Source organism: Podarcis erhardii (assembly GCF_964252035.2).
Source record: "Podarcis erhardii genome assembly, chromosome: 5".
NCBI lineage: Eukaryota > Metazoa > Chordata > Lepidosauria > Squamata > Lacertidae > Podarcis > Podarcis erhardii.
The window spans coordinates 27,326,179-27,354,147 of NC_138509.1; the positions used below are offsets into that span (position 1 = coordinate 27,326,179).

The following is a 27,969-nucleotide window of genomic DNA, read 5'->3' on the forward strand; positions in this document are numbered from 1 at the left end:
GAAATATGTAGATTTCAAATGGGCTGCCTGTTCCCATGGCAACCAAACAAAGTCAAACAATCCTTTCTGCAGTGTTAACAACTATTGCCACCAAAAAAAAAAAAAAGTATTTTGGTTAAATCTGATTCTTTAAATATTTAACACATGGCAGAAAAAGATATAAATATTGCTCTGGATGAAACCCAACCTCGCCTTCTCTTGCTTAAAGTCCCAGGCACGGGAAAAGATGTTCAAAGGTGCCTTGAATATTTTGTGCTTGTTACAAATGAAATTTAGCAGCCTCAAGTATGAACAAGATTGTATTTCTTTCTCTCCCCCCCCCTTTTTTATTCTGCCTTGTTATGCTTCTTTTTTTATTACATAAACATTAACCGTAATGTTACAGTGGGAAGCAAGTATTTGGCAAAGTCCGTATTATTTTGCTAAGCCTGCATAGAGAGAGCTGTTTTCAGTTTTAGCAGCTGTAACATGTTTAAACTCAGTTTGTAATGGGATCTGAGGACCTGCATTCCCCTTGGGCATTGCTTTAGCTTCATTACTGGCCAGCTGCCAAATTCAGGGCTCAAAAGTATTATTCACGCCTCTCTGCACATACCCATGTCAGAGCATGCTCAGTTCATGAATTTTGTTTCTAATATGGCATAAATGAGGTTTACTTTTTAACATAATTTATGTTGTATTTTTATTAAAATGTGAAATACTATCATCACAAGCAAGCTAATCCCGGCTCTCTTGAAGCCAAACTGTGTTTGAACATCTAAATTAAAACTGGATGGCTTGGAGCTGATTCTGGAATAACAAAAAAAATCTGTGCCTGAACAAAAAGAGTTTTCTATCTTGAACTCTTAGATTAAGCTATAATTAAAGAAGTCTGATATTTGAACAGATTAATGCTGTTTAAAAAGCAACGTCCATTTTCTTCAACAGATACCTATTGTGTGTGGGGTTTTTTTTAAAAAAAATGTTTGCCATACTAAAGTTCATATTTTTAAAAGTCGGGGTCTTGCATTATTCCTGCTATGAATCATTCATTAATCATGTTTAATGTATTATAAGAACTTTAATCACTGGAGCTGAAACTCAGATTGTAAGCCAATCCATTCTTTTTAATAACACTGCTTATTTACCCTCATTTCAAGAGGCACTCTGTGGAGGGAGGGTGGGAATCAGATTGAAGCATCTCTGTCTCCTCCCCCAAGCAATTTTTCCATGGTTTGAAAGACAAAACTCTGTAATTAAAATTCTCTAATTGTCTCTTAAAATCGTTTTTGTTCCTGCCCACTGTGCCAACTACCACCTGGTAGACACTGCTTGCCCTTTTCCCCCTTTCCCTAGAGAATGAGGAATCTTCTGGCTCACAAAATGGGCCCTTATGACATTCCCCTAGATTCCTAAAAAAGAAGAGGAGGAAATCTATGCTAGTACAAGGTTTCTATACCAGTTGGACTACAGTTCTCATCGGCCACAGTCATGCCCAGGGGCCAGGCATGATAGGAACTGTAGTCCAACAACATCTGGAGGGCAAAACATGCTGGAGAAGACTGCTCCATCTTCTGATGGAACCATATCTTGCCCACAGGATACAAGATGATACAGCCCAGAATATGCTGATGTTTGGTGGTGGAGTTGGCCACATCCCTCCTCCCCAGCTTCTTGGATTATATGTGCAACCCTGCTGGGCTGAGTTTTGTCTTCACCCCTTCCCATTGCACTCTGCTCCTCTAGCTTCTGACTTACGCAGGTAGCTCTGAGAATCCAAATAGTTATGGGAAAGCCCTCTGGGGATTGCAGAGAAGAGAAGGCAAGAGGCATCTAGAGACAATGGTTGGAAGGGAGCTAGCATGTCTAGTCTGCGCTGTTTTGGAGGCAGATTTAAGGACTTCAGACCCAAGACCTGAGCTGACCCATGTGAGGTTCCTTAAGACCTGTTCACACCGCAATCCACCCTGAGGTTCCAGTTGGGATTATTTGCTATTTTCTGTACTTCAGTACTTCCAGGGTATATATGGCACTGCTGTCGGGAATTTCTGTAACTCAAGTCGGTTGCTGTTTAAACAGGCCAAAGAACTAAATACAAAGTATTTCCATTAAAATCAATTTAAAGTAGTGGGGGAGATATGCAGCTCATCTCCAGCGACTCCATTTGGCTTCATAATCTCATTTATCTCAATGGATTTTTTAAAAAAATGTTCTGCTTGTTGTCACTTGTTGGACCTGATCCAGCTAAAGTTACTTATGACTAACACTGCAATCCTATAGATGTGTACTCAGAAGTAACTTTAATGAGACCGACATCCAGGAAAGTGTGAATTGGAGTGCAGACTAAATTGAACTTATGTGACTTAATTTAGTATCAGCTAACCTGTAAGTTTCAATAGGACCTGGTCACAAATAAATTGAAGTGAATCAGAACCATTCCATTTTTTAGATTTACACATAAAGACACATTGTATACCTAAACATGTAAAGTGTGACTATTACAGATGTTTGGGAAAGTGTGTATCATCTGAGAGGTTGGCAAACGCAGCTTTGTGGTTGCAAAATGTGTGAAAGACAGAGGAAATAATTTGATTCAGCAGCAGTTTGAGAAGAAGAAACAGCTTCCAAATCCAACTGCACATCTTTGACTTCTAGTTTTGAGTGGTTTTTTCTTTTTTTCAAAAAACAGTTTTTAACAATGAACTTCTTACAGCCATTCCTTTTATTTTATTTTGGTCTTTTGGGTGAGAACTTCTAGAACTGATCAATTATTCGTTCTTTAGATTAATCCTGCCGTATGAGAGATTTATTAAAGGAGAAGAAGATAAGCCACTGCCTCCTGTGAAACCTCGAAAACAAGATAATGTCGCCCAGGAGGGGGAAAGTAAGATAAAATTGTCTGGAACAAAACGCATCAGAAATGAACACCAAAAGAGCAAGAAAGAAAAAGACAATGCACAGAAATCCCAGGATGCACCCGAGGTTAGTTTCCTTTCCCCACTTACTTCTTTTCATTAACTTTTTCATTCTGCAGGTGCTGCTTTGATTGCATAATGTCCAGAAATCATCTTTTGAACCAGGGCTCACGCAAACAAATCCTCTTTCGGGACCGGGCCACATGTCCCTTTTTACTGACATGGCGTCTTCAGGGCCTAAAAAGACACAAGAGCGTATACCTATGTGTTCCAGTGTGCACAGAATCCATTATGTGTCCGTGTAAAAGTCATGTGCTTTTCTGCAGAACCCGGGTTGGTATTCCCCAGGTCTCTCGTAATATGCAGCTAAGAATTTTGAAGTTATATGTACATACTTTGTTCATTTCAAACATCTTAACATTAAGAATAATGTAGCGGGAAAGGTCCTTAGTTTACTCAGAAGGACTGAAGTATAACTGATGGTGATTTGACTTGTGTGATTGTGGAGGGCATGGAAGCGATGACAGAGATGCCACCTCTGGAAAGGTCGTCAGTACATGTGGTACATGGGCGGTTGTGGGGTGTGTGTGCCGTGTGGCTGGTAATGTCTTACAGCCTCCCATGCCTTCCACACAGAAGAACCAGGAAGTATCCAATGGAAATGACAAGAGGAGAACCAGGCTCAAAGACGCTTGAGAGTAATGCACTTTTTATTATTGTCCGGTGTATCTTGGCCCAAATAGGCATTACTCAGGGATATTTCTACCATAACCAATCACATGGCAAAATAAAAATTGTTTAGAGTTTTCTTTAAGGAAGGTGATAATGTCAATTGTTCATTGTTTTTTTTGTAGAAAAGCCACTTTGGAAGGCCTGTTTGGGCCAAAACTCTTTAGCGTCTTTAATATTGGTTCTCCTTTTCTGTTATTTCCATGGACTTGACCTCCAAAGCCTGGGTTAGAATATATTTTTAATACAACCACAGTCTTTGCAATAGCTTCTTTGGAGCATTTCCCTCACCCACCCCTGCTCCTTTAAAAAAAAAATTAATTGTAAACTGAGACATATTTTGAAAAGGCACAATCTTTATTAAAATATACATAAAAGAGGGCATGCAGTCTCTGTTTAAGCAACTGCTAGATTGCAACAGAAATTGCCAAAAGCAAGGAAATACAAGTTAAGTCTAGCATTCCATTCCTTGTTCATCCCTTTGTGCCTTGTTATTTATTGCAGGGAGTTTGGATCAGCGAGTTATGTTACATACCATATGTGCTGCAATAGAAGCTAAGCACAACGTAACAAGCCAGCGATGGAGTGTCAATCTAAACTTTGAACTTCCTTGCTTTTGTTGTTTAGTATCTCAAATTTCCTGCGACTTAAACTGCAGTTATTTTTTATGTGAGTCGCAGGTCAAGTTCTCAGATGGAGAGTAGAAAGTGCACAACACAAAATGCAATTATGTGGGCTTCCGACTGCAAGAACATAGCAGTGTAATTCTTTTCTCCCGTCAGTCAGTAATGTTGGATGTTCTTGATATCAAATTCTCACAAATGTATGAGGGACCTCAGAAGGCTTTTAAGCAAATCATTTTTCATAAGTTTGAAAAATATAATTCCTCTTTCCCTCACATATGAAAGCACCATGTAAAAACTATTCCGCTTTTGTTGTGTCTCTTAGGTTGGGGAACTGAATTGGATCATTGCTGCGTTTATGTTTGCAGTTTATTTGTAAGCCGTTTAGAGCGACTCCTTTGTGGTGGGGAAAAGCGGGTATAAATCTTTTAAATAAGAAATATTTGTTTGTGGGGTGGTGGGGTGCAATATTATTTTGGGATTTGGGGCAGGGGGCTGGTAAGCCAACTAATTTGTAAGCCAGAGAGAGGGGAGTAGTGGCATTTGCAGGTCTTTTGTAGCTAATGTTGGTTGGGGTAATATGGAAAGTTATTAAAGAGTGGGCACAAAACCCACACAAATTAAGTGCAAGCAATCTCATGGCAATCCCTGAGACTTATGTTAGTCACAACCCACTTATTGCTTTCAGGGGGACTTAGGACTTGCCCACACTGGGGCAAATGTGGAATCACACCTTTCCCCCCACTTCAAATGCAGGTCCCGTCCCCCCATCTTGGCCATTTTGGACTTTCTGGGGACTGAAAAGCCCTGCATTCTCTTATAAGATGATTCCCTGCTGCATACAAACATGCATGTATCATCTAAGGAGAAGAAGAGTATTCTATGTTTCTTCAGAAACATAACAAATTTATGAAAATTCAATTGATTAATTATTAGTGTGATAAAAACTGCCTTTCCTGATTAGCCAGGGACACATTTTTGGCCACTTCGTCTAAGCCAGGGGTGTCCAACCAGTAGATTACGATCTACTGGTAGATCCCTGGCTGATCCTGGTAGATCGCGGGATCCTTATTGTGCACAAAAAGTTACAGGGAAAAGCTAAAAACTCTGTGCAATCCTCCCACCAAAAGATCAACAACTCTGGGCAATCCATCCACCCCACACACATTCCTCCTCCCTCCAATGACAATTGGTAGATCACTGCCAGTTTTTTTATACTGGGAGTAGATCACAGTCTCTTGGGAACTTGACATGCCTGATCTAAGCTATTGGCTGATCATTGCAGGCCTACCATATGTGTATGTTTGTGTGAATTTGTGATGCATACATCCAACATCCTGCAGCTCTGCCCTATCTAACCAGCTTCAGCATACCAGTTTACCAGGAAGCTGGGCTACCTGTATGTAGTAATAGCTTTTGTGTCTTGTGAAAGCCTGATTCGCTAAGGCTGTTTTAAAACTTAGCAGGTGGAAATCCCAGGCCAAGCACCAGTAACCAATCAGGTTGTGGACTGGCTGAAGGGCCTCTCACCAGCCATGCAGCAGCTTCCCTGCAACACCCTCCTCAGATGGTTTTCAGAGGTGGCAAATGTAAGCTGAGCCCCCATCCACAGTGGCCACCAGTCATTTCAAGTAACCCAAAATGTCATGCCCCGGCCCATCAATCTATGAAATGGTACCCAACTTAACTGCCCTGGGTTTTGAAATCAGTTTTCAATGCTGTGCGTGAAGTTTTTATTAGGCTGAAAACAGTCAAAAGAACCCAGTGTGCATGCTGAAATAATAACCATACATCTCTCTTGATTATGATCTGCCTTCAGGCTTCATGTTTCTGCAGATATGTGAATAGTTCCCATTTAAAATAATCCTGTAAAAGTACTCCAAGTGGTAAGATTTTTAACTCGACACATCCTGAGAAATATGCACTTTCAAATATTTTTCAAGAAATGTTTTTCAGTGTGAACAATGAGGGAGAAAGCTATCTTGTAATGACTCATAACTGTTTGTGTGAGCACGCTGTTAATTGGTTACAGTTCAGTTTAGCATTACATTTGACTCTGTTTTGTTATGATGGCTGTAACTGAGTACAAGATGAAATATTATTATTCCTCTCATACATGCTGCTCTAGCACAACTGCAAGCTCCTATCAAAGTGTTGCCCAACCAGGGAAAGAGAGAGAGGGGGGGAGGGAGGGAGAGGGAGAGATCCAGTTATTAACTATCAGTTTTTCTCCGTCTGCTTTGCTCATCTGTCTGGTATTTTCCTGTAATTGTATAAGCTCTGGAGGCCAATGTTAGAATTTTCGCAAAAGGGCTAATGATGATATTTGGACTGCAAAAGGCATCTTTTACTTTGAGTTTCTTTGCGGAAAAAATTATGGAAGCAGTCACAATGAGTAACGGACACTTTAACTAATAGGAAATAGAAAAACCCAACACATAGGAAAATTTAAAAGCAGCTGCAAAGACGTAAATCTTGGAGAAGATTGTGATGCATTGGCTGCCTTGCATCCATCTCTCACATGACGCCCTCTAATGCAGCATTTAGATAATAACTTTCCCGATGCCTCCTCTTTACAGCTGAGAAAGAGAGAAGCGGGTGGGGTGGGGGGTGTTAACAATAATAATAGAAGAGCTCAGACGTCGCTGCTTTATGACTGCCTTCTACTAAGAGGCATGCCGCAAGAGAATGACAGTAATTTGGAAAAGGGTTGTCAGTCAGCTGTATCACAGATGGAGCACTCGAATGACCTTCAAGGTCACAGTTCATTCGTCTACATAATGGAATGAATAGAGAGAATTGAGTGCACAAGCTTTATTAATGAAGGAGCATAAAGAGATGGAGCCTCATTGGCTATAACTCAGGAAAGCTATATCTGGAAGAGGGCAAAAATGCTCTTGCTGCATGTTGACAACTTTATTCTAATCTCTAAATAAAAGAAGCCTGAATGAGCCACAACGCCAATTGTTTCCGAACGCGTCAGTGAAGCTTTGCTTCCCACCCACCCACAGACTTCATTTTATATATTTTAATAAGGGGGGGTTCATTTGGGTAAGCACTGGTTTTAGTAGTGCCAAGAGATCAGGTCTCAAATAAGAGAGATCCATTTGTTATCTCTGTTTTTATGATGTTGTTTTACAGTGTTCATGTTGGTTTATACTTTGTGCATGCACCATTTTTAAATCCTAAGTAGCTTAGAAATACTTTTTAATAAATAATAAATAAAAGTCAAGTCAAGCATGCTTGGGAGTACGTGTTTTAAATATGGAAAACAATCTTAGATGTTTCTAAATGCTATTGTCAACACAGCGGTGATCCTCTTAACTAAAAAATGGCCTCAGCATAAACGCTGCCTGGTCAGCATATCAATGGAGCCTATTTTTTGCTGCCTGGTAACAAAATAAAACAAAGAATCAACTATGACTTATTAAGACATTTGTAATTATACTTTAATGTTTACAATACTGCCAGGGTAGATGTCTGTGTTGAAATGTGATAGTGGCTATTAAAGCGTTTGGTGCTCAACATGATGGACAAGTTTGTTTCCGAGAGATGCCACTATGTCTTGGTTGAGAATTTCATGCCTTTCATGCTACAGTGCTTTCTTACACTTCTCCATTAAAATGTTTTATTAGGCATCATTGGAACAAGAGAAAGTTCAAGAATGTCCAGACCAGAAAAGCTCATCTGAGCTAACTGTCGCAGAGGAGATGAAGCTGCCTGTAGAAGAGTCCCAGGTTTCTCCACTAGATGTAACTGGGATGCCGTCATTGGAAAAGACAGACTTTGAAGAGGTCAGCTCAAACAGTGAGGAAGTCAAGGAGGAGATGTCATGCAAAGATTCTGTCTCAAGTGCTTTGGTGTCCCCAGAAGAAGATGAGGTCTTGAATTCCACAGTCGGGAAAATCCCCAGTCAGTCAGAGGACCCAGATGAGCCAAAGCAGGAACAAAGAGTTCACTGTCTCACAGACGACCTAGAAAGTAGTGCCCAAGAAATTCCATTTAATAACTTTCCCACTATCCAGCTCCCACTTCCAAGTCAAAGTGAGATGGAAGACGATAAATTCCCAGAGATGGCGGACTACATTGCCAACTGCACGGTTAAAGTGGATCAGTTAGGAAATGAGGACATACACAATGCACTGAAACAGAGTCCCAAAGTCCTTGTAGTACAAAATTTTGACATGTTCAAAGAGAAAGAAGTGCCAAGTTCCCTTAATGGTGAGCCTGGTTTCAGCTGCACACCACTGCTCTACTCCAAAGGCAACCCGGGCATCATGTCACCTCTGGCAAAGAAGAAGCTCTTGTCACAAGTCAGTGGGGCAGCCCTCTCCTGCAGCTACCCTTACGGCTCACCACCACCTTTGATCAGCAAGAAGAAATTAAGCAGCAAAGAGGACCTGTTGTCAAGCATGCCACAGGCTTCCCATGCCTCTGGGATGGATGCTGCGGCACTCAGCAGGCCATCTGTGATCCAACACGTACAGAGTTTCAAACCCAAGAATTCAGACGAGAGGAAGTCTGCTAGTGAAACCTACAGGCACGAACTGCTACTCAAGAAAACTGATTCTGAATGTTGCGATTTCACCAAACAACACCTGAGTGCTCTGGCCGAATCGTATGCACTAAAGTCGGAAATCCAGGACATGAAAGATAGAATGAACGAAAAAAGGGCGCTGCACCACTCCCACATGCCTGCTTTCTTGGCAGACTTTTACTCATCTCCTCACCTGCACAGCCTTTACAGGCACACCGAACACCACCTTAATAATGAACAGACGTCAAAGTACCTCCACCGAGACATGTATAGAGATACGGAAGCCCTTTCCATGTTCCCTCAACACAAGCACCAAGACAAGCGAAGCTTAAGCTACCACCCTCCTCTCCATCAGCCGGAGAAAAAGAGCCCCATGGAAGCCTCTTCTGATGATCAGCCGACAGATCTGAGTCTTCCTAAAAGTACTCCCAAACAGACTGCAAAAGCTCTGGGGTCATCTTCCCTCTTGCACGCTTCGGTGGAGAGCAAAAGCATATCCCAGTTCCAAGCCTTGAGCGGCCAGCCTCTGAGCATAGACTGCAACCCCAAAGCTTGTCGTGTTTCTCCAATGACGGTGTCGGCCCCCAAGAAGCACGGCGAGCCTCTTCTCAGGACCAACAAACAGCAGACCCCAAGGAAGATGGAGGGCATGGCCCACCCCATCCTAAGCCACAAAACCAATGCTCAAACCATTGGGGCAGCTCGGCCTCTGAAGCGCAGCCTGGAGGATTTGGACAAAGCCATTTCGGAAAAGAAGATCCGAGCCGTCTCGCCCCTGCGCTTACCAAAGGAAGCCCCTGCAAAAGACAAGGGTCTCGAGCAAGAGTCCGAGGGCAGCAAATCAGCACACGTCCTCCCTCCCAGCGGCATGCTGGAGGGCCACAAGTTTCCCCTCTCCAGCCCCATCTTCACAGGCTTGTACCCAGGGACATTGTGCAGCAGCCTGAGCAACCGCATCCCAGCTGGGTATTCTCATCCTCTACAATACTTGAAAAATCAGGCAGTGCTTTCTCCGCTAATGCAGCCTTTGGCTCTCCACTCGTTCATGGTGCAAAGACAGTTCCTTACGTCCCCTGGAAACTCACAGCAGCTTTACAGGCACTTAGCTGCAGCCACACCTGTAGGAAGTTCATATGGCGACCTTTTGCACAACAACATTTATCCTTTGGCTGCTATCAATCCTCAGGCTGCTTTCCCGCCTTCTCAGTTGTCTTCTGTACATCCGAGCACAAAACTGTAAATCCTCCCTTGGAAAACAACAACAAACAACTACATTCCTTTTAGCCTGTGATGTCTTGCAAAATTTAAACAAAAAGCCGATTATTTGTGTTAACCAATAAGCAGTTTTGTCCCTCATTGCTGAAGGCTTCAGAGTTGATCGAGGGTCAAGCAAGACAGTCGATTCGCCTGGGCTTTGTTTTTTTACTTTGGGCTCCTGCATCTACTCCTCCGTGGTCATTTCACATTGCAAAGAAGGTTCGCAAAAGTATCTGTATCATGCGGAAAACAAGTGTCAGAGAAGAGCAAGGGGAACATTAGGCTCCATCCCCCTTATCTTGGAGGAGAAAAAAGGTGTTTGTTTGTTTGTGCCCCCCCCCCTTAAAAAGAGTGGGTTTTGGAGCATTTCAAGTAGAAAAAGAGGCAGGTCTGATGAGAGAGAAAGTGGAACAAGCCACTGATCTACGGATATTGCTTCTTTGGGTACCATTTTGTTTTCTGACTTCAGATTTCAAATCAATGCAATGTATAGCAGAAACTTCATAGCATTTCATCTTAACACTATCAAAACAGGAAAAGTAAACACTGTCCAATTAGACTTTACATATCTGCTTCAGAAACAAAACAAAAGAATCTCCAGCGTCAAGTTCATTTGTATAATTTATGCAAGTTATTTTCAACTTATCCTGTGCTCTGTTTAATTTAAAAGAACAGTCTCTTTTCATTTGCAACCTCTTTTTGGTAAAAGAAAAAAAGGCGCTGGTCATTGAGGGCTTCTTTTTTTAATGTGTTTATATTTCCCCCCTTCCTTTCCCCCTTTCTGCTTATGTTTTTAGAGCAGCTTTTTGGGTGGTAATGTCATTGTTTACAAAACAAAAGCATCCATTTTCAATGAACCTTTCCAATGGAGAAGAAGCATACTGTAGATCACACAATTGCAGCTGAGTCCAAACATCAGTTCCTTCTCAAGCGACTAGATCCTTCAAAGGTGCTGAGCGTTCCCCTCACCCATCAAAATGGTTCTCTAATTGTTCATACTTTGCTGTTTTACTGGCCACTGGGATCTGGTTTTCCTGTATCATGGTCTGTGAATTTGTTAAGAATTGTACTTAACCTTATCTAGGCTGTGAAACTGTCCTGCATACCAGAAAGGAAACATGCTTAGGAGACTGTGCTGGCAACAAGTTACTCAATAACATTGGTGTTCTAAAGAACCTTCATTGTGGGCTGTTAAACTATTTCAAGAATTTCAGCCGTTAGGAGAGAAAGAAGGTGAAGCATTTTAGTTAAAGATGGTCTGGATTCCGTGCTGCTGAAGTGAGATGGGTGAGAACATATAAACGTTCTGAGAAAGATAATAGCAAGGAGCCGTTCCAAATCTGGAAGTCAGTCTTTTGAGGGTCACTTTTGGGCTATGAACTGGTTGAACTCTTGCTTGGTGGAGTCCTCCTCCAAAGTGCTGAACATCCCACCTTCTTCCAGCAAAGTATTCTGACCATGTGGCTTGGACTCAAAACAAAAATGGCAGCTTAATCTACAAACCACTTAAGCCCGATTTTACTTGACTTTGACTCTCTGGTCCTATTGAACAAAAGTTCCATGCCAGTGGCATTTCTGAAGCCTGAGCCAGAGTACCCTGTTGACTCTCCTGAGAGTCTTCCTGCTGAAAGCTAAAAATTGCCTTGAGATATTTTGCTGGAATGAGCTAGGGTGCTCAGATCATTGCAGGGTCAGGACCGCAGCACAAAGGGCAGCAGCTGAAGTATAAAAGGGGATATATTTTGATGTGAGGAAAGGCTCGAAGAGCTGACAGGCATGGCTCCACCCACTGACTTGCTACTATGCAAGCTTGGAGGCTTTAGAGGAGCACTCAAGGGCCCTTTTAGTGCATGCACACACCCCTTACACACCCATGGGAACAGCAAGAGTAAGAGTCCTACCCTTAAAGACTGCAGCTGGCTGCTCACTCTCATTTGCTTTGGCCTTGGCTTGTGCATGAGCACCTGAGGTGCAAAAGGGAAGGTTTCATTCAGCCTGTATTGCTGTTCCTCTTGGGAGGGAAAGGTGTTCAAAGAGCCCTTTGTCAGCGGCTTTGAGTGAGCAGCTGAGGGCTTTCTAGGAGGCCTTTGCTGAAGCTTCCATTGCTGTTCACGCAGGGACAGAACCTTGGTGTAGAAAACAAGCGCCCAATGTGTGTAATCAGAACACTTGAAAGCTGGTGCTAAGTAGGAAGCCCCAAGGACCGTGTCCTCTGCCCCCATCTCATATTCCTCTCTGACACCGTGTACCAGCACAAGTGATGTTTCCCACCAGAGAGGGAGGAAATGTCAGGTGCTGCTGTGAAGCTGGCTTTGTTCAAATCAAAGAAACAATGCCAGCTTCCACTAGTTTTGGTTCCAGTGTCTCTCATGGATTTGCTGAGTTTCCACCTCCCATTCAGGAAGCATCAAAGGCAGCCCAATATGTTGAGGCTGCCCCATACCTCTCTGCCATGGCAGCCCACTGAGCACTTGGCTCAACAGTGACCAGCTTGAGTTGGTGGTGGGGCAGGTCCTCCCCATGAGGCTAAAATGCAGCCCCACACCCCAGTCACAAGGTATAATTTGAAGAGTGACAAGTCCGTAAGTGAAGCTGGTGGGTTTGGGTTTTTTCCTTGGGAAAATCAACCTACAACGATGTGGATTTATTTGGAGGAACCTTTCTGTGTTGGGTCTGGAAGTATGGACAGCCACCCAGAGAGGCTGAACTTTTTGAGGCATTTTACAATGTGAAAATCGGTTGTGAGCTGAACCCATCCCAGATTGCAATTCAAATACAGTAATAATCAAAACTACTGGAAACTAGTGGAAACTACTTAAGCAACATTGTGCATGCATGCCAAACATCCTATATTGAAATTTCCTGTGATATGAAGCCAACTGCAATATATAATGTAACCTATTTAATATACAATGGTGGAAAAAACAACAAAATAATAGACATCTACTGTTAAAGATCGATGTTATCTTCAATTTAACGCTTTTATGTTCTTGTGGTAAAATTATATGAACTGATGATGCATAAGCAGGCTAGTAGACTTTAGAAGATAAATGTGCCAACGCCGACTTTTGCTTTTCTTTTTCCTGCTGTGCTCGGAGCATTCAAAAAACAACAACAATCACATTCTAAGTTGATCAGATGCCATAGAGGGCATTATTAGTATACAAAAAAATTGCACTAAACCTGACTAATATAATAATCAAGGTGGGGAGGGGGAAGGGAAGTTGGCAGGGTTGTATAAGCCTGCAATGACTGTTAGAATTATGTGCCTGGTTTGGTAATCCAGGATGTAATGCATCTCTGATTTGTTTGGGATAATCTGCATGTAGGGTTGCCTGATCCCCCTTACAGTAAGGGATGTCCCTTGTTTTAAAAGGATTGTCCCTCGTTTTGGAACAGCACACCCTTAGCAAGTCATTTACTGCATGCAGAGGTAGTTCCACATTGCTTACAGTGGTACGCCCCTATCCTACCCCTTTCCCTCCAGTAGAGAGGGTCGCACTGTGCACAAATCCTCTGGCACATACTTAGCTCCCCACCCTCTTGAAAGGAATGGGGCTGCCCTCCTGCACAGGAGCTATGCGTGCATATGAGGGTACTTGACTGTCCATTTATTCCAAATCCCACAACCCTAGGATGACTCATTTTTGAAAGTTTGATTTGATAACCATACTGTTAAATCTTAACCTCGTGTGCTTATTTTGTAAGTCTCCAATTTCAGTTTCATGCATCGTTTTGAAAGTTGTTTGGACAGATCACAGTGCAGGGTTAATTGATTCCCCACCCCCCTTTTGTGTGTATTCCTCTTGCTTTTTTCAATAGGAAGATTGGCTTATTTTTAGAAAGCTCACGATGCATTGGCCAAGATGAGGGTAAATGAAGAGCAATGAGGACATAGCTCATACCATTGGTGGGGTGGATTGCCTAAGAATGCTTTTAAAAAATCCATGATTTCTATTAAGTATTGCATTTTCCACTGGCAGAAGACTACTTTCTGTGACTTAAATGGGGCTTTGTTTGCTTTGTTTGAGTTCAAGGGGCCTTACTGAATGAAATTGCACAAGTTTTTTTTTGTTATTGGTAGATTGGTAAAGAAAACAGTTTAATTGGCAACAGAGTGATAAATCTATTTACCATGAGTTGGTCCCAAGAAATGTTGCAATTCCAACTCACTCTGTTCAGGATTCATTAAAGATTCTGAAGGTTGATGAGATTAAAGACAAAGAAAACCTTTTCCCTCCCCTCTTTTTAGAAGCCATTGACATGAGGAGGGTTTTGTGTTGGGTGAGGCCTTTTGCAACCAGATTCTCACTTTAGTAATCAGAAGAGTTTCCCAATTCCATCTGAAGCCCAACATAAAGCTAAGAAGTGTTCCTGGCTTATTGAACTGCTCCATGAATCCTTAAGCACGCAGGCCGCAAGCCAATGAAACCTGTGACTTGAGCCCTGTTTAATATAGTACCTGGAGTAATGGGATTGTTACTGTTTCCATGGTTATTCCACTCCAGGTAACTTCTGCATCAAGAAAAGCTGAGAGTACAGTGGTGCCTCGCAAGACGAAATTAATCCGTTCCGCGAGTCTCGTCTAGCGGTTTTTTCGTCTTGCGAAGCAAGCCCATTGACGGCTTAGCGGATTAGCGCTATTAGCGGCTTAGCGGATCAGCTGATAAGCAGCTTAGTGGCTTAGAAAAGGGGGGGGGGAGGGAAAAAACCCCGCAGGAACTCGCAAGACATTTTCGTCTTGCGAAGCAAGCCCATAGGGAAATTCGTTTTGCGAAGCGCCTCCAAAACGGAAAACCCTTGCGTCTAGCGGGTTTTCCGTCTTGCGAGGCGTTCGTCTTGCGGGGCACCACTGTAATTTTGGCCCCATTTTACACGTTAGCTGGAATGGTGTGATAGTGTAGTTGTTCCTCCACCACTCAGGGAAATGTCTCTCGGGTGATGCCTAATTGTGTAAGCAGCCCTAACTGGGGGTGGCACAGGAGCAACCAGAGAGGCAGCAGCCGTGCAAGAGTTAAACAGAGCCAAAGTCACTTCTGTCTCACTGTTTTCTTGACTAGTCCCCATATGTTCAAGCTCTGTCCTATCTGTTGTGTGGCTCACAGAAGCCAGTAGATGGCCACAGAAATAGGTTGTGTGGTGTGTGCCTTTAAAGGGAGAGCTTGGCTTCTACTCACTCGTTATTCCATGTGATCCAATTGTACAGCAATGAGCGTAGTCAAGCCTGGCCCCATTTCAGAATTCGTAATGCTTATAGTGGGAAAAGATTTCACTGATCATGAGGTCTGCAGTATTGAAACTATCATTATTGAGCACTTAACCGGTGTTAGCTGTAAATGTATTTGATATTTTACATGTATTCCTCCCCTCCCATAGTTTTAAATATGGTCTAACAAAGGCAGCATAATCTACTAGCTGTTTATACTTTGTTTTGAGCATTCTTTTGTTGTAAATAGTGTATACATTCTTGTGATTGAAGTTATTGTAGCTTATATGCTCTGTAAGGTGATTATTTGTATATAGAAAAAAAAATGGCCCAGTAATATTATATAGTTTTCCCATTTTTTAAAAGAATAAAAGGGTTACTGAGTAACCTTTCAAATTAAATAAGTTTAAACACTACCAGAAAGAAAGAAAGAAAGAAAAGCTGAGCCAACTATAAACACTCAATTTTTGTATGTTTTCCAAATTGTATGTATTAATGCTTTTGATACTGTATTATGTGCCAATAGTTTCCCAATCACATAGCAAGCAAAGATATTTTGTACTTTTTGATCCACTGTAATATTTAATAAAAAATGTTACTATCTGTTTCCTTTTATGTTTAATACATTTGTAAACAGTTTTTTTTTTATCACCCAAGGGATTTCTGTATTCAACCCTTTTAACCTCTCAGCAGCAGCAGTCTGGGGACAGCTCGGTCCCCATGCCGAGAGTCAGATGAAAGAAAGGCAAGGTCGCAGTTTATCGGGAGAGAGAAGTTTGTTTACATATAGTCATCTTCATAGATGGAGGAATGGGGCTGGAAAGTTCTGTGTGCATTGAAAACGAAAGATAAAACCTCTAGCCCAAAGATAGCTTCAATTTTATGAGTAGAAAAGTGAAATTCTGCAACCTATAAACATTCTGCAACACAAGTCACACATATTTGCATAATCCATAGATTCCATAGAACTACTTCGCATAACTTATTCTGGTGTTGACAATTGTGGGGAGATACTGTACTTGGTATTCTTTGATGGAAGTCAACGGATAAGAAGCTGACCTCCATTGATAACTTCAGGCTGAAGAAGAGATTTTCATGCTTTCAGAGGCATTAATCATGGGAAAGGGGATCTAATTTGTTTTAAAGCTTAGCTGGCTAAGTTTACAAAGAGCTACATGTAAGCTGTAATGCGGGTCGTACCCTTTACTGGGTACAAGGGGATCCTCAGAGCATTCCCAAAGGCAAATGGCAGGATTCCCTGTCTGCTACGCAGCACCATGTGAGTGTGGATCTAGTCTTTTAAGAAACAAACGAGGCTTTGTTCTTACGCAATGTCTTCCATCAAAGGCTCTGAAATAACATGGTAAATATTGCACAAGTATGTACAGGCAGTCAAACTGACACTTGAGTAACCTGGATTTACCAAGGACCAGTAAGGCTAAGATAAAAGAGAACATTATCTCACATCATGAGTCAATCAGTGCACTACACACAAAAAATATTGACCAGCCTGACAAAACGCTGTCGGATAACAACCCCAAATCAAATCTTCATTGTCTCAATTGCAGGGCTTAACAAAAATAATTACTAAGCACATTACTGTTAAAAACAAAGCAAAAAAAAAACCCCTGCCATTACAGTATCAATAACTTATTCTCAAGAAAAAAAAGCAGTGGAATCTCACCTCGATTAGGCCACAACATGGGTTTCCAGGTATTTGCTACTCCGACAGCAAGCCATGCCCAAAACAATGTCAGAATATGCATCCTAAAAAACATCATTTCAAGGCGATCAGCAAAATTTAAGTAGTTACAGAATTACTGTTTTCCTAGGCCTTTCATGTTAATAAACTCAGTACAGTACTGCAGTAAGATTAAACCATCTAATGATTTTGGGCCATGCAGTCTGATCACATCAGTGGGCCCCCAAATTATTTGTCATATTTTTTTTTATTCACTACATTTGATGCCCTACCTTTCTGCCAAAAAGCATATGGATCTGCTTCCCTTTTCTCCTGCACCAATCTTTTCTCTTTTTTATCATCTTCAAAACAATGCTATGCTGCAGATTAGGCTGAAAGACCTCACTGGTTGCTGGATTGTGGCTATTCTGGTGCATAAAAAGTGGAAACGTTTGGCCACAAGATGGCATCATGCACATTTTTTGCCCTGTGACCAACAAAAACACCAGCCAACCAGACCCCTTTGGGAGAAAGACTTTTACTACTTCTTTTCTGAAACCTGTAATCGTTTTCAGAATGTTTGATTCCCCAGACACGTTTTAAAATGTAAAGAACACCTCAATCTGGCGAGGGAAATCCATGTGCACAAGCAGCACATCTGAATGCCACTGCACAGCTGTGGGCACATTCCCTAGCCCATCTCACAATGCTCATTCAGGCCTCATTGATATGACTGGATGCACATCCCTGTACCCAGAGCCACCCGTTGGTGTACACGATTTGTTTCGCTCACATCTGGAGCTGGCCCACAGCCAGCCCTTTCAGAGATTTCTGAATGGGCAAGAGCTGGCCTGTTTAACCATTAAAGACAGAAGAGACAGCATGCATGTGCTTAAAAAGCAACCACTGCATTATTGCACACCCCACGTTTTAAAACATTCATTTGTCCACAAAGCATTGTTTTAAAAGCTTTTTAACAAGGGGAGGAGGGGCTGGTATTTAAAATATCGAATCATTCTGTGAATAGAAACAGGCGGTGTTGTTTGGGAATTGTAGCTCTGTGAGGAGTAAACTACTGTTTACTGCTCACAGCTACAATTCCCAGGATTCGGGGGGGGGGGGGCATTAAAGGCAGAGTATGTTTTTGCAGCTCAGGCACAGGCACTTATTATGTTCCATTGCAGAAGCAAGAGCCTGGCTGCATCCCCATCCCCTTTTGTTTTGTTGCTTACTTTTTAGGAACACAGGAGTAGCTCTGCTGGATCAGACCAAAGGCCAATTCGGAAGTGGGGGGGGGGGAATGGCTGCTGTGACCCTCCTCCTGTCCTAGCCAGCCTGTTCAGCATGCATCCCCTTCCCCCACCGCCCGTGCCCTAATTTGAAGATGAGACTCCTGGTCAGGGTTATTTTAGCAGTGGAGTGCCAAATGTGATGAATAAGTGGAAGTCTGTTCAAGGAACAGCAGCTCCTAATGACTGCACAGCAGCCAAATCTCTCTTTCTCTGTTGTCCAGTAATTCCCAAATGGAGAATCAAAACCGTCTATAAACAGAAACTGCTACAATTGCAGTTTTGCTTGAGAGAGAGAGAGAGAGAGCTTCCTTTGCTGCACAGATTAGGAACTAATGTAAAAATTTCTGTGCCTTAAAAAAGAAAGAAAGAAAAGAAAACGCCTTACAGCATCTGCCCTCTGTAGGGATTTCACATTCCAGCAAATGCTTTTGTTGCAGGATTTGGAGATGCTCTCGGACAAGCCCCGGGGCTGATGGTTGCCATTAGGAAAAGACACTTTTATTATTCAGAGAAGATATCATAGGATCGAGCTCTTTGTGCACCGTGATGTTTATTGATAGAAAATAGAAAGTTGGCCAGCGCAGTTACTGACTGACTGCATAAGGGAGATGGTCGGAGCATAAACACTGAACCTAGGAAGAGCCCAGTCTTTGTCCAGCTGCTGTGCCCTATTTCTTTGAGGGAACCAGCCAAAATAAAAAAACCAAAAAATGAACAGCTACAAACTGACAGATAACATTTCAGACTTACTGTTGGACCATAAATCTTGACATTAATTTTTGACAGGATTTACTAGCAAATATCAGCTTACATGGGAAGCTCTACTTATACTCAAGGAATCGTGTGCTAAAATATTTAAAACCAGCTAACCCTTAAAAAAAAAACACCTCTCAAACATAGCTAATAATAGCAGTAGGATCTCGGTACCTTTTAAAGAAAAAGCTGCCTGAAATAGGCTTCAACACCTGCGAAGGAGAAGGAAGTAATTGTGCTGTGCTGTGCGTGTGTTTGGAGTCAAGCACCCCAGAGGAGGAGGTCCCCCCCCCTTCCCAACAGCTTCTTGGCCCCAGGCTTCACAAAACCAGAAACTGGTGCAGACTTCCTAGGTCACACTCATAGTCTCACTCTTCACGACTGCACTGTACAGCTCAAGCGAAATCTGTCTCCCAGTTTATTTATTTTTGCTTAAGCAATAGTCTGCATTTCTTTAAACCATAACGTGCCCCTCAAGACTTTAGTCATATCTCAGGGATGTATAACAAACCTAAATAAAACTAAAGTGACCCCCCAAAATGTGAATGATATTGCTAGAAATACAAATATTTTTCACAATAGACTGAGGACTACTCAAAACAGCAGATCTGATATATGGTCCCTAGGAGGAGACCTCGCTGAACTCATTCAATGCAGCAATATATGTAGCAATTAAACAACAAGGTAATTTTTATATTATAATTCCTTAACACGCTTGTATTTTTATATATGTATTTTCTCGGAACACTGTGATTCCAGTTTAATTAATTCGTCCATTTGACAATGTGTGCGTTGCAGGGAATGATTATTCCCCAACCCTGCAAAGGCTGATATTGCATTAAGACACAATGACATTTCAAGTAGATATTTATGTTGCTCAGCCACTGCAATTAATCATGTGAATGCTCCTTAAGTGCTGTGAAGATCTCAATCAAGAAAATGCAGAGGAAGAAGCAAAACTGTTTTGAGACAAACTCTGTCTTAAACAAGCTTGTTCAAAGGGAGAGTTGGTGATTGGCGCAAACCATTCTCTCTTTAGAGCAAGTTTTAATCTTGCATTTATGGCAGCCTTATTACCACCATAATAATGAAGATAAGGACACATACACGTTTAAAAGAACTGCAATACCTCCGGGAACATTTTGCGTGTATAACCCCTAGATCAGGGGTCAGCAAATCTTTTCAGCAGGGGGCCGGTCCACTGTCCCTCGGACCTTGTGGGGGGCTGGACTATATTGGGGGGTATGAATAAATTCCTATGCCCCACAAATAACCCAGAGATGCATTTTAAATAAAAGGACACATTCTACTCATGTAAAAACACGCTGATTCCCGGACTGCCCGTGGGCCGGATTGAGAAGGCGATTGGGCCAGATCCAGCCCTTGGGCCTTAGTTTGCCTACCCATGCCCTAGATATATTTGTTTCTCCTCTGTACAGATAATTAATCCGAGCTGAGTTTTTAAAAAGTGCAGTAAGAACTTAAAATGAAAAGAGTTTTCACCCCATCTAGAAAGCATAGCTACACACCTGGAGGTATATATAGAAGAAATCTAGTACTTTCTGTCTTCCCAGTTATTATGCTAACTATTGGAATGAGGCTACCTAATAAAAGTTTAGCATATCCTCCATCCAGGAACACAGCAATTCTGAAAATATGTAACAGCAATTTAGTAAACGTAGCCCATCACCCCCATACTGCAGATGGGCAGGGCTGACATCGAAAAGTAACTGGTCCAGCCACACACACACACACACAAGTGTGCAGCAGAGGAGAGAGCCATGAACCTCTTAGTATGCATCTCAGTCCCATATCAATGGCTAGAACAGTTCCCACGAAATGTAAGGAACTGGTCAAGTGGTGCTTGGTTGAACAGTGTGCTTTTTGCCCATCTCACAAAGGCAGCTGTATTACTGTCACTCCTCTCTTGAGGGCTATTCATTTTATGTGCTACACTCAAAACTCAAGGTATGGGTGGAATGTTCAGCATTCATATTCCAGTAAGACAAAGGAAGCATGCAACAAAACAACACAACAAAACCTTTCAAAAAGAATGAAGTACCACCGAAGCTTCAAAAAAAAAAAAAAAAAAAAAAAAGGATGGACACCATATTGACCACAAAACGGCAATTTGATGTATTTGTGATACATTTGGAGTGATGAGGAGCTCCACCCTGGTGCAAAAGATGACCCAAGCATCCTAGAAGGAAGGTTCACTTTTATTTGCCAGGCTAAATCAAGTGGTTGTAGAACCAGATGGGGGGCAGGGATGTCAGCACCTGATGCACATTAACCGCTTTGTTTCCCGGCACCAAACTTCAGTTGACTGAAGTTGTCATCTGCACTTGCGTATCACCTGCCTGAAATGTACGCACCCCGGTTCAACAATGGCTTCCATTTTCTAACTGGATGGAAGCTCCTTTGAGGGAAAGAAAGCCCATCAAACAGAAAAGATTCTCCAGAAGCTACAGGATACCTATGGATTGTGGCTAACGGCATGTGTACCTTGGCTTCAAGCACCAGTGCTGGGAGCAGAATGGAGCCAGAGAAAGCAGTAATGTGTACACAGGAATCTGTTTAGTAAATAACATGTGACCATTATCCCCCTTTTATCATTGCTGACCTCTTAACAAGCTTCATTTTAGTTAGCTACAAGGGCTTTAACCAAGGTTGAAATTATCCAAATTCCCAGGTTACATAGGCAGAACAAAATAGAGTTTGAGAGGGGAAGAAAAGGTTCTTCCAAGCCACAAGATTTTGTATATTAAACATGGTGTTTTTCCTGCAAATGACAGATTTTTAAAAACAAAACAAAACCATTTGAAAAGGGAGAAGTAACAACAACTACAAAAAAGCCCACAGCTTCCTCTCTCCATTGCACATTACCTCATTTTATCTCCTATTGAAAAATTCATAAGAAATGAGATATCCATAAAGATACTTAAACTGTACCTCTTCTGAGTTAAGTAATGCCTTTGAAAAATGCACAGCCCATCATTCTAAGCAGCTGAGCAATTGCTTCTTATATACAGCATGGAAGTGGGGAAAGGAAAGGAAAACTTTGCTGTGATATAAGATGGCGTTGTGGAGCAAGATGAGCACACAAAATAAGGCACAAAACCAGTCCCATGTGCTTACCGTATTTTTTGCTCTATAAGTCTCACTTTTTCCCTCCTAAAAAGTAAGGGGAAATGTGTGTACGTCTTATGGGGCGAATGCAGGCTGCACAGCTATCCCAGAAGCCAGAACAGCAAGAGGGATTGCTGCTGCGATCCCTCTTGTTGTTCTGGCTTCTGAGATTCAGAATATTTTTTTCTTGTTTTCCTCCTCCAAAAACTAGGTGTGTCTTATGGTCTGGTGCATCTTATAGAGCGAAAAATACAGTAGGTTTTTCCGAGATCAATGGAACTTGGGCTGGGATCATATACCCGCTCCCCTGGAGAAAGGAAGCCCCACTGAAGTCAATGGGGTTCACATCAGATTAGATATGTCTTGGGTTGCACTGCACCCTTAACCTTCACTCCAGTGCATCACTTAAAAATCAGTGATAGCTTCTCAGATAGAATAGTGGCTTCATACTTGCTTGTGGTGTATCAAAGCATGGAATCAACAGTACAACAATTACAAATCACCAATAAAACAACCTTCTATAAAACACTGTAAACACTATTAACAAAACAATGAAAAGAATAAGCTAAACAGCACAACCACAAGAAAGTCGTCTCATAAGATTCACAAAGCATTACAGCACTCATAATCCACAATGCAATACTGACAACTTTAGCAACCTTACAACGGAAAATAAAGCACTGTTGAATTCCTGTGGTTCATAGTCTTCCACTCAGTTCACCAAAAGAGACACACACATAATACCCATGGCTGCAGCTCTGTTCTGAAGGCTCCTAGGGCTGGTAGAAAAAGCTGTTGCCCGGTGGCCATTTCCTCTTCTCTTTGTTTATTGAGTGCCAATTCTTGCCCGCTTTGCCTATAAATAAAACCAATGTATTTGGCCAGAAAACAGTTGCCCACATACCTGTAGCGTAGCGTTGGACTGAGCCAGGGACCAAGCAAGCAGGGAGTGGGATATAATTCTGGGTTTCAAAGACCTCGAGAAAGAGACTTCAAAAGACCTTCTACCCTAGCAGACTTCCACAGACTGCATCACCTGCAATATTTTTCATATTTATATGATATTTTCTGGCCCCAATAAGTCCCCCGCACAACTACATATAATGGGTTGTATCCTAAAGTAATAAGAAAATAAGAATATCGCTGCAGGATCAGGCCAAAAACCATCGAGGCCATCCTGTTCTCACATTGACAGGGGCGGCCAGAGATGGTTTGGTACCTTTCCCTCAAGGAAATGCAACCTCGCCACTGGGAGGTGGCGGAGCAAGGGCGCCTGGAACACCAGCTCGGCAAGAGGGAGGCATTCCAGAGAGCTTTGCTGGTGGTCTCCCTCTGCCGCTAGGGGCGCAGAGAGACCAGCAGGGCAAAGCTAAGTGGCAGAATGCTGTGCCTCTCTACCATTGCCGAAACCTCCCTTACCTGGATTGCTTCTCTGGTGGCAGCGGAAGCAGTGGAATGGGCATAGCACCAGTGGAGAGGTTGCCTCTTGCATTGTCCGCCACCTCAGGTGGCTGCTTCACCCAACCTCAAGGGTGGGTCGGCTCTGCACATTGGCCAAGCAGTTGGTTTGTGAAGCCCCCAAACAGGGTCTGAATGCAGCAGCACATCTCTCCACGTGATTCCCAGCATACTGCCTCTGACAGTGGAGGCAACACATAGCTATGATGCCTAGAATTAGTCCAATTCTCTTTCAAAGCTACCCAACTTGATATTTGTCACTACATCTGGCAGGAACCAATTCTATAGTTTAGTTACAAAGAAGTACTTCCTCTTACCTGTCCTGAATTTTCCAACCTTCAGCTGTATTAGATGGTCCTGGGTTCTAGTCTATGAGAAAAGGAGAAAAACCTCTCTCCTAGCCATTTTCTCATAACATGCATAACTAGGGAGAAGCAATTGAGAACAAAGGTGTGGCTTGTCAATGATGCCTGTGGGGAAAATAATTGTATTAGGTCCTTGTTAACAGAAGAGGTCCATTACACCTTATTTCGTGCTATATTGTTTTTTATTTCCTTTGCAATGGCAGAGTGGAGCTATATTATGGCATTACTCCTTTAACAATGTAGCCTATATGAAAAAACCCTATTCAGTTACAGAGCACATTTGAGAACACAAGATCTTTCATATTACTCTCTTTCTTTTACCATCTTAATTGGTGTGGATTTATTTACATCCATTAGCTTCTCCAGGGTGATCTGTATGCTTTCAATGGTACAGAAATCCAGATAATGAGCTTTTGTCTAAGAATAGCATTCAACAGCTCCCAGGGATTTTCATTAGCTTGTAAGAAACACAGATGGCCAAGGATGCTGTACAAATACATATCTGAAGACAACGGAACTGAGTTCAAATCCTTCCTCTTAGCCTTAACCTGATAAACAGGAGCATGAGCAACCTACATTTGTGCTGTTGTTAAGGTAGTCAAGGCTTATTGATTTTTTTTTTACTCTATGTCATCCCAAGGGCTTGAGAAAAACAAAAGTACGGTCACCACAACATAGAACATACATCATTTGCATATTCTGTTTGAACCAGACATAACACACAGACACTGTACAGATGACAAATAAGGAGGCCACAGTGCTGGAGCAAAATAGCCACAACTTTGTTAGATTTCCAGAGAATTGATCAGAACATTGCCATATAAAAGGGGGCAGTAAAATGGGGGTGGGGAGGGAGGGAGGGAGGGAGATGCTATTGGTATCGTGCTTTACTTGTGGAAGCCCAATTGAGGCTTACCATGTGTGAGGCTGTTTATAAGGTCCCAGAAATCTTGCTTCAAAATCTTGCGAGACCTTTAAATCCTGGGTCTTGCAATATTAGTGCTGCTGAGAGCCGTAAGTCTGTGCCATTGCAAGCCCTCATCAGTTTATCTGACTGGGGGACGAGAGCAGCACACAAAACATTTTCCATTGCCCCATGAATTTCCTCCCTTCTGGAGGTGCTACCATGGAATTGGGGTGACTGGGCTTACATCTGATCAGCTCCTACAGGACTAGGAAGTCCCTTCATGTAGGAAGAAGCCCACAGGTCCCTCCTCCACCACAACTTCCTGTAACGTACACTACAAGGACCTGGCATGCATAGTCTTTCACCATACAAAGGAATTTTGTAGCCCTGGTGATTATATAGACTAGGTAGTTACCTTCCGAGTGGTCAGGGAACTGCTAATGATACATGTGAGTCTTTGGTCCAGCTGGTAATATAACATAAACACAGCTTTAAACAATATTACTGGACAGTCTTAAATAAATTGCAGTAAATAAAAATAAATAAAACTCCTAATTTGCTGTGTGTTTTTAATGAAGGCAGTGAATATGGACATTTTATTCTATCAAATAGAAACTAGGGTCCATTACAGTTATGTAAGTGTAAGCCTCATTGAATTCAATGGAGTTTGCTTCCAAACAGACATGCATGAGATTGGCTCTGAAGTAGGTGGCTCAGGCAGAAACTAAAGCCTTAGAGAATAAATCAAAGCCCGTGATTATGATTTAAGGTGCTTAATGGCTCCAGCAGAAGGAAGTACACCGTGGAATGTGTGTCTGATTTTGCCTGTGAGGTAGCTAGTTGCCTTTCACCACAGGTGCTCCATGAAAAGATACTGTGGGGAGCCAAACCACAAGTGGACACAGTTGCTCACAGCCTGTTTCTCTGGCTTATGTAGTGTGGGCACATACTTTACTGCATCTTGAAGCCTTGTTGCCTTCTATGGTAATGTGTAAAGCAACGGCCTCCATTCAGTTCACCCTATGCCAAGTAGTCAGGACAGGTACTAACTTTGATCTACCTTAAATCAAGAGTTTCAGAATCTTGCTTTATCATCAGGTCAATAGCAAATATCAGCTTTTAGAAACAGGCATGTTGTCCTCATTGGTAGGGTTATTTTTCTTTTGAAGGTATATAAACATTTTGATAGCTGTCTTGATATATAAAAAAAATGTTCAACGATTATTTTTCATGGAGTAAAAGCAATTTATGGCGATGTTTCGCAGACAGATCTTCATGCGCATATTGCGCATATGGGAGATCTCAATTATGTCCATTTGGTAGTGGTTATATTAAGATATTATCCTATCTTGTTTCAGTATAATCCCTTGAAGCAAACTGCCACAACTTTGCTCGCAATGTGATTTTCATTAAATCACTCATCTGCACTGACTTCCAGATCACTATTTTTTTAAAAAAAAAAAATCAATCCATCATACTTCAGCATTCTTCATAAACTCATAAATCAATCAAGTTTCCCCAAGATTGAAGTATCTGCCAAGCTTCTTGTAACAGTTTATTACAGTTCGTTGATGATAATTGGGCAAAAATATACTATGTCTGTGTTTGGCTTTAAAAGAGCAGAGGCATTTGAAGTATTTCATACAGCAAACAGCAGTTTCTGCCCTTTGAGTCCAAGAAAATTAACGAGGGAGGGGGGGAGAATCATAGTTCACTGTTGACAACTCCCTACCCCCCAAAGAAGTGCTCAGGTGCCTGTTCTAATTGCCTGGCTCACTGAGCTAGCGCTCACATGTTAGGTGGCAAATGTATTTCCTGTGTGTATGCCAGGATTTTCTGCAACAAATATGCAGTGATCACACACACACACACACACACACTTTAAAACATCTATGTATCTGGGAATCCTAATTTGGGGCAACTAAACATGTTATGAAGGAAACACAACTGATGCATATGCAGCTCAGCAAAAGATTAAGTACCCCCAAATTATTATAGCTGTTTAACTTTTTCTGAGCACAAGAACCATCCAGACCCAAGCCCATCATCTTCAGGGATATATATATATTCTTCAGGGATACACACAAACACACACACCACACTTAACCATTCAATTGTAGCAAATCTAAAAGGCAGGATAAAAATTTAAAACCCTGGCTAAATTATATGAAATGCTTATTTGTTCAATGCCCCTTTGCGTACCTTGGAGAATTTAGAAAACAGCAGAACAGCCAGAGAATATTGTGCTCACTGAAGTATGCTAAAGTGAAATGAATGTCAGTTTACATAATATGTCCAATTACTTTTATGAATATTTCCCTTTTTTAGCACCATAATGGCTTATAGTCAGACTATTAGAAATGTAATTAACATTTACTATTGGATAGCTTTATCTCTTTGCCTTGTTGTTACAGCGAGGCCAACATACTGTTTACTCTTCAGTTCTAGCCCAGGGGATCTACTCAGCAGATTGTACAGTTTAAGAAATTAGCTAAGCCCAAAATAGTTCTTTTATTTCATAAAAGGTCAGGGAAGCATGATTTATAATTCTATAAATGTACTTGAAAACAAAACAAAACCATAGGTCAAAGTCAAAATGATGTATTTTATTGGGCCAACTGCATTGATTAGGAAAGCTGGGATACTTTAAAAAAATTTAAAAGCCTTGCTCCACCAACACAATTATTCCAAGAAAAGAGCACCATTTTAGATCTCCCTGTTCCCTCTTTCCTGGAGATCAACACAGCAGTCACTCTTTTTTAAAAAAAAATAATTAATCATTTTTTCGATACAAACATCAACCACAAAAGACACATACAACAAAAACCATAATAACAATAACACAATTTGACAATTCAGATTTGAATACACTGGTATACCTATGACTACACCTTTTTAAACAATATTTTCCCACCTTTCTCTCCTCCCCCTACTTCCCACCACTATCCACCTTATCACTTAAATATTCATTCCAGATTTCTTCATATTTATCCATTCTTATTTTGCGTTGACATACAATTTGTTCATATGTAGCTAATCTGTCCATATTATCAATCCATGTGCTCAATGAAACACAGCAGCCAGTCTTATAACAAACACAGAAGTTTATTGTTGATACTCGTTTTATACAATATTTAA

The 27,969-nt window shown here is 41.7% G+C and overlaps 2 protein-coding genes across 10 annotated transcripts in view; one reads left to right on the forward strand and one right to left on the reverse strand.

Moving 5' to 3' along the window:
- The window catches only part of ARID5B (AT-rich interaction domain 5B), a 175,667-nt gene extending 165,287 nt beyond the window's left edge, over positions 1 to 10,380 (forward strand). For all 5 annotated transcript variants that reach the window (XM_081861124.1, XM_081861123.1, XM_081861122.1 and 2 more), the window contains 2 exons: positions 2,763 to 2,961; positions 7,882 to 10,380. In XM_081861124.1, the coding sequence (XP_081717250.1) occupies positions 2,763 to 2,961; positions 7,882 to 10,023 (2,341 nt within the window). In that variant the 3' untranslated portion in view covers positions 10,024 to 10,380. The remainder of the gene's footprint in view (positions 1 to 2,762; positions 2,962 to 7,881) is intronic.
- The window catches only part of RTKN2 (rhotekin 2), a 72,430-nt gene that overhangs the window by 11,071 nt on the left and 33,390 nt on the right, over positions 1 to 27,969 (reverse strand). The window contains exons 13-15 of one of the 5 annotated variants that reach the window (XR_014156380.1): positions 23,877 to 24,029; positions 16,931 to 17,013; positions 2,980 to 3,131 (exon numbers count right to left, since the gene is read on the reverse strand). The gene's annotated coding sequence lies outside the window, so the exon portion shown is untranslated. Of the gene's footprint in view, positions 1 to 2,979; positions 3,132 to 14,900; positions 17,014 to 23,876; positions 24,030 to 25,891; positions 26,025 to 27,969 lie in introns of those variants that run through there. The other 4 variants (XR_014156379.1, XR_014156381.1, XR_014156382.1 and 1 more) reach the window with 4 other exon arrangements.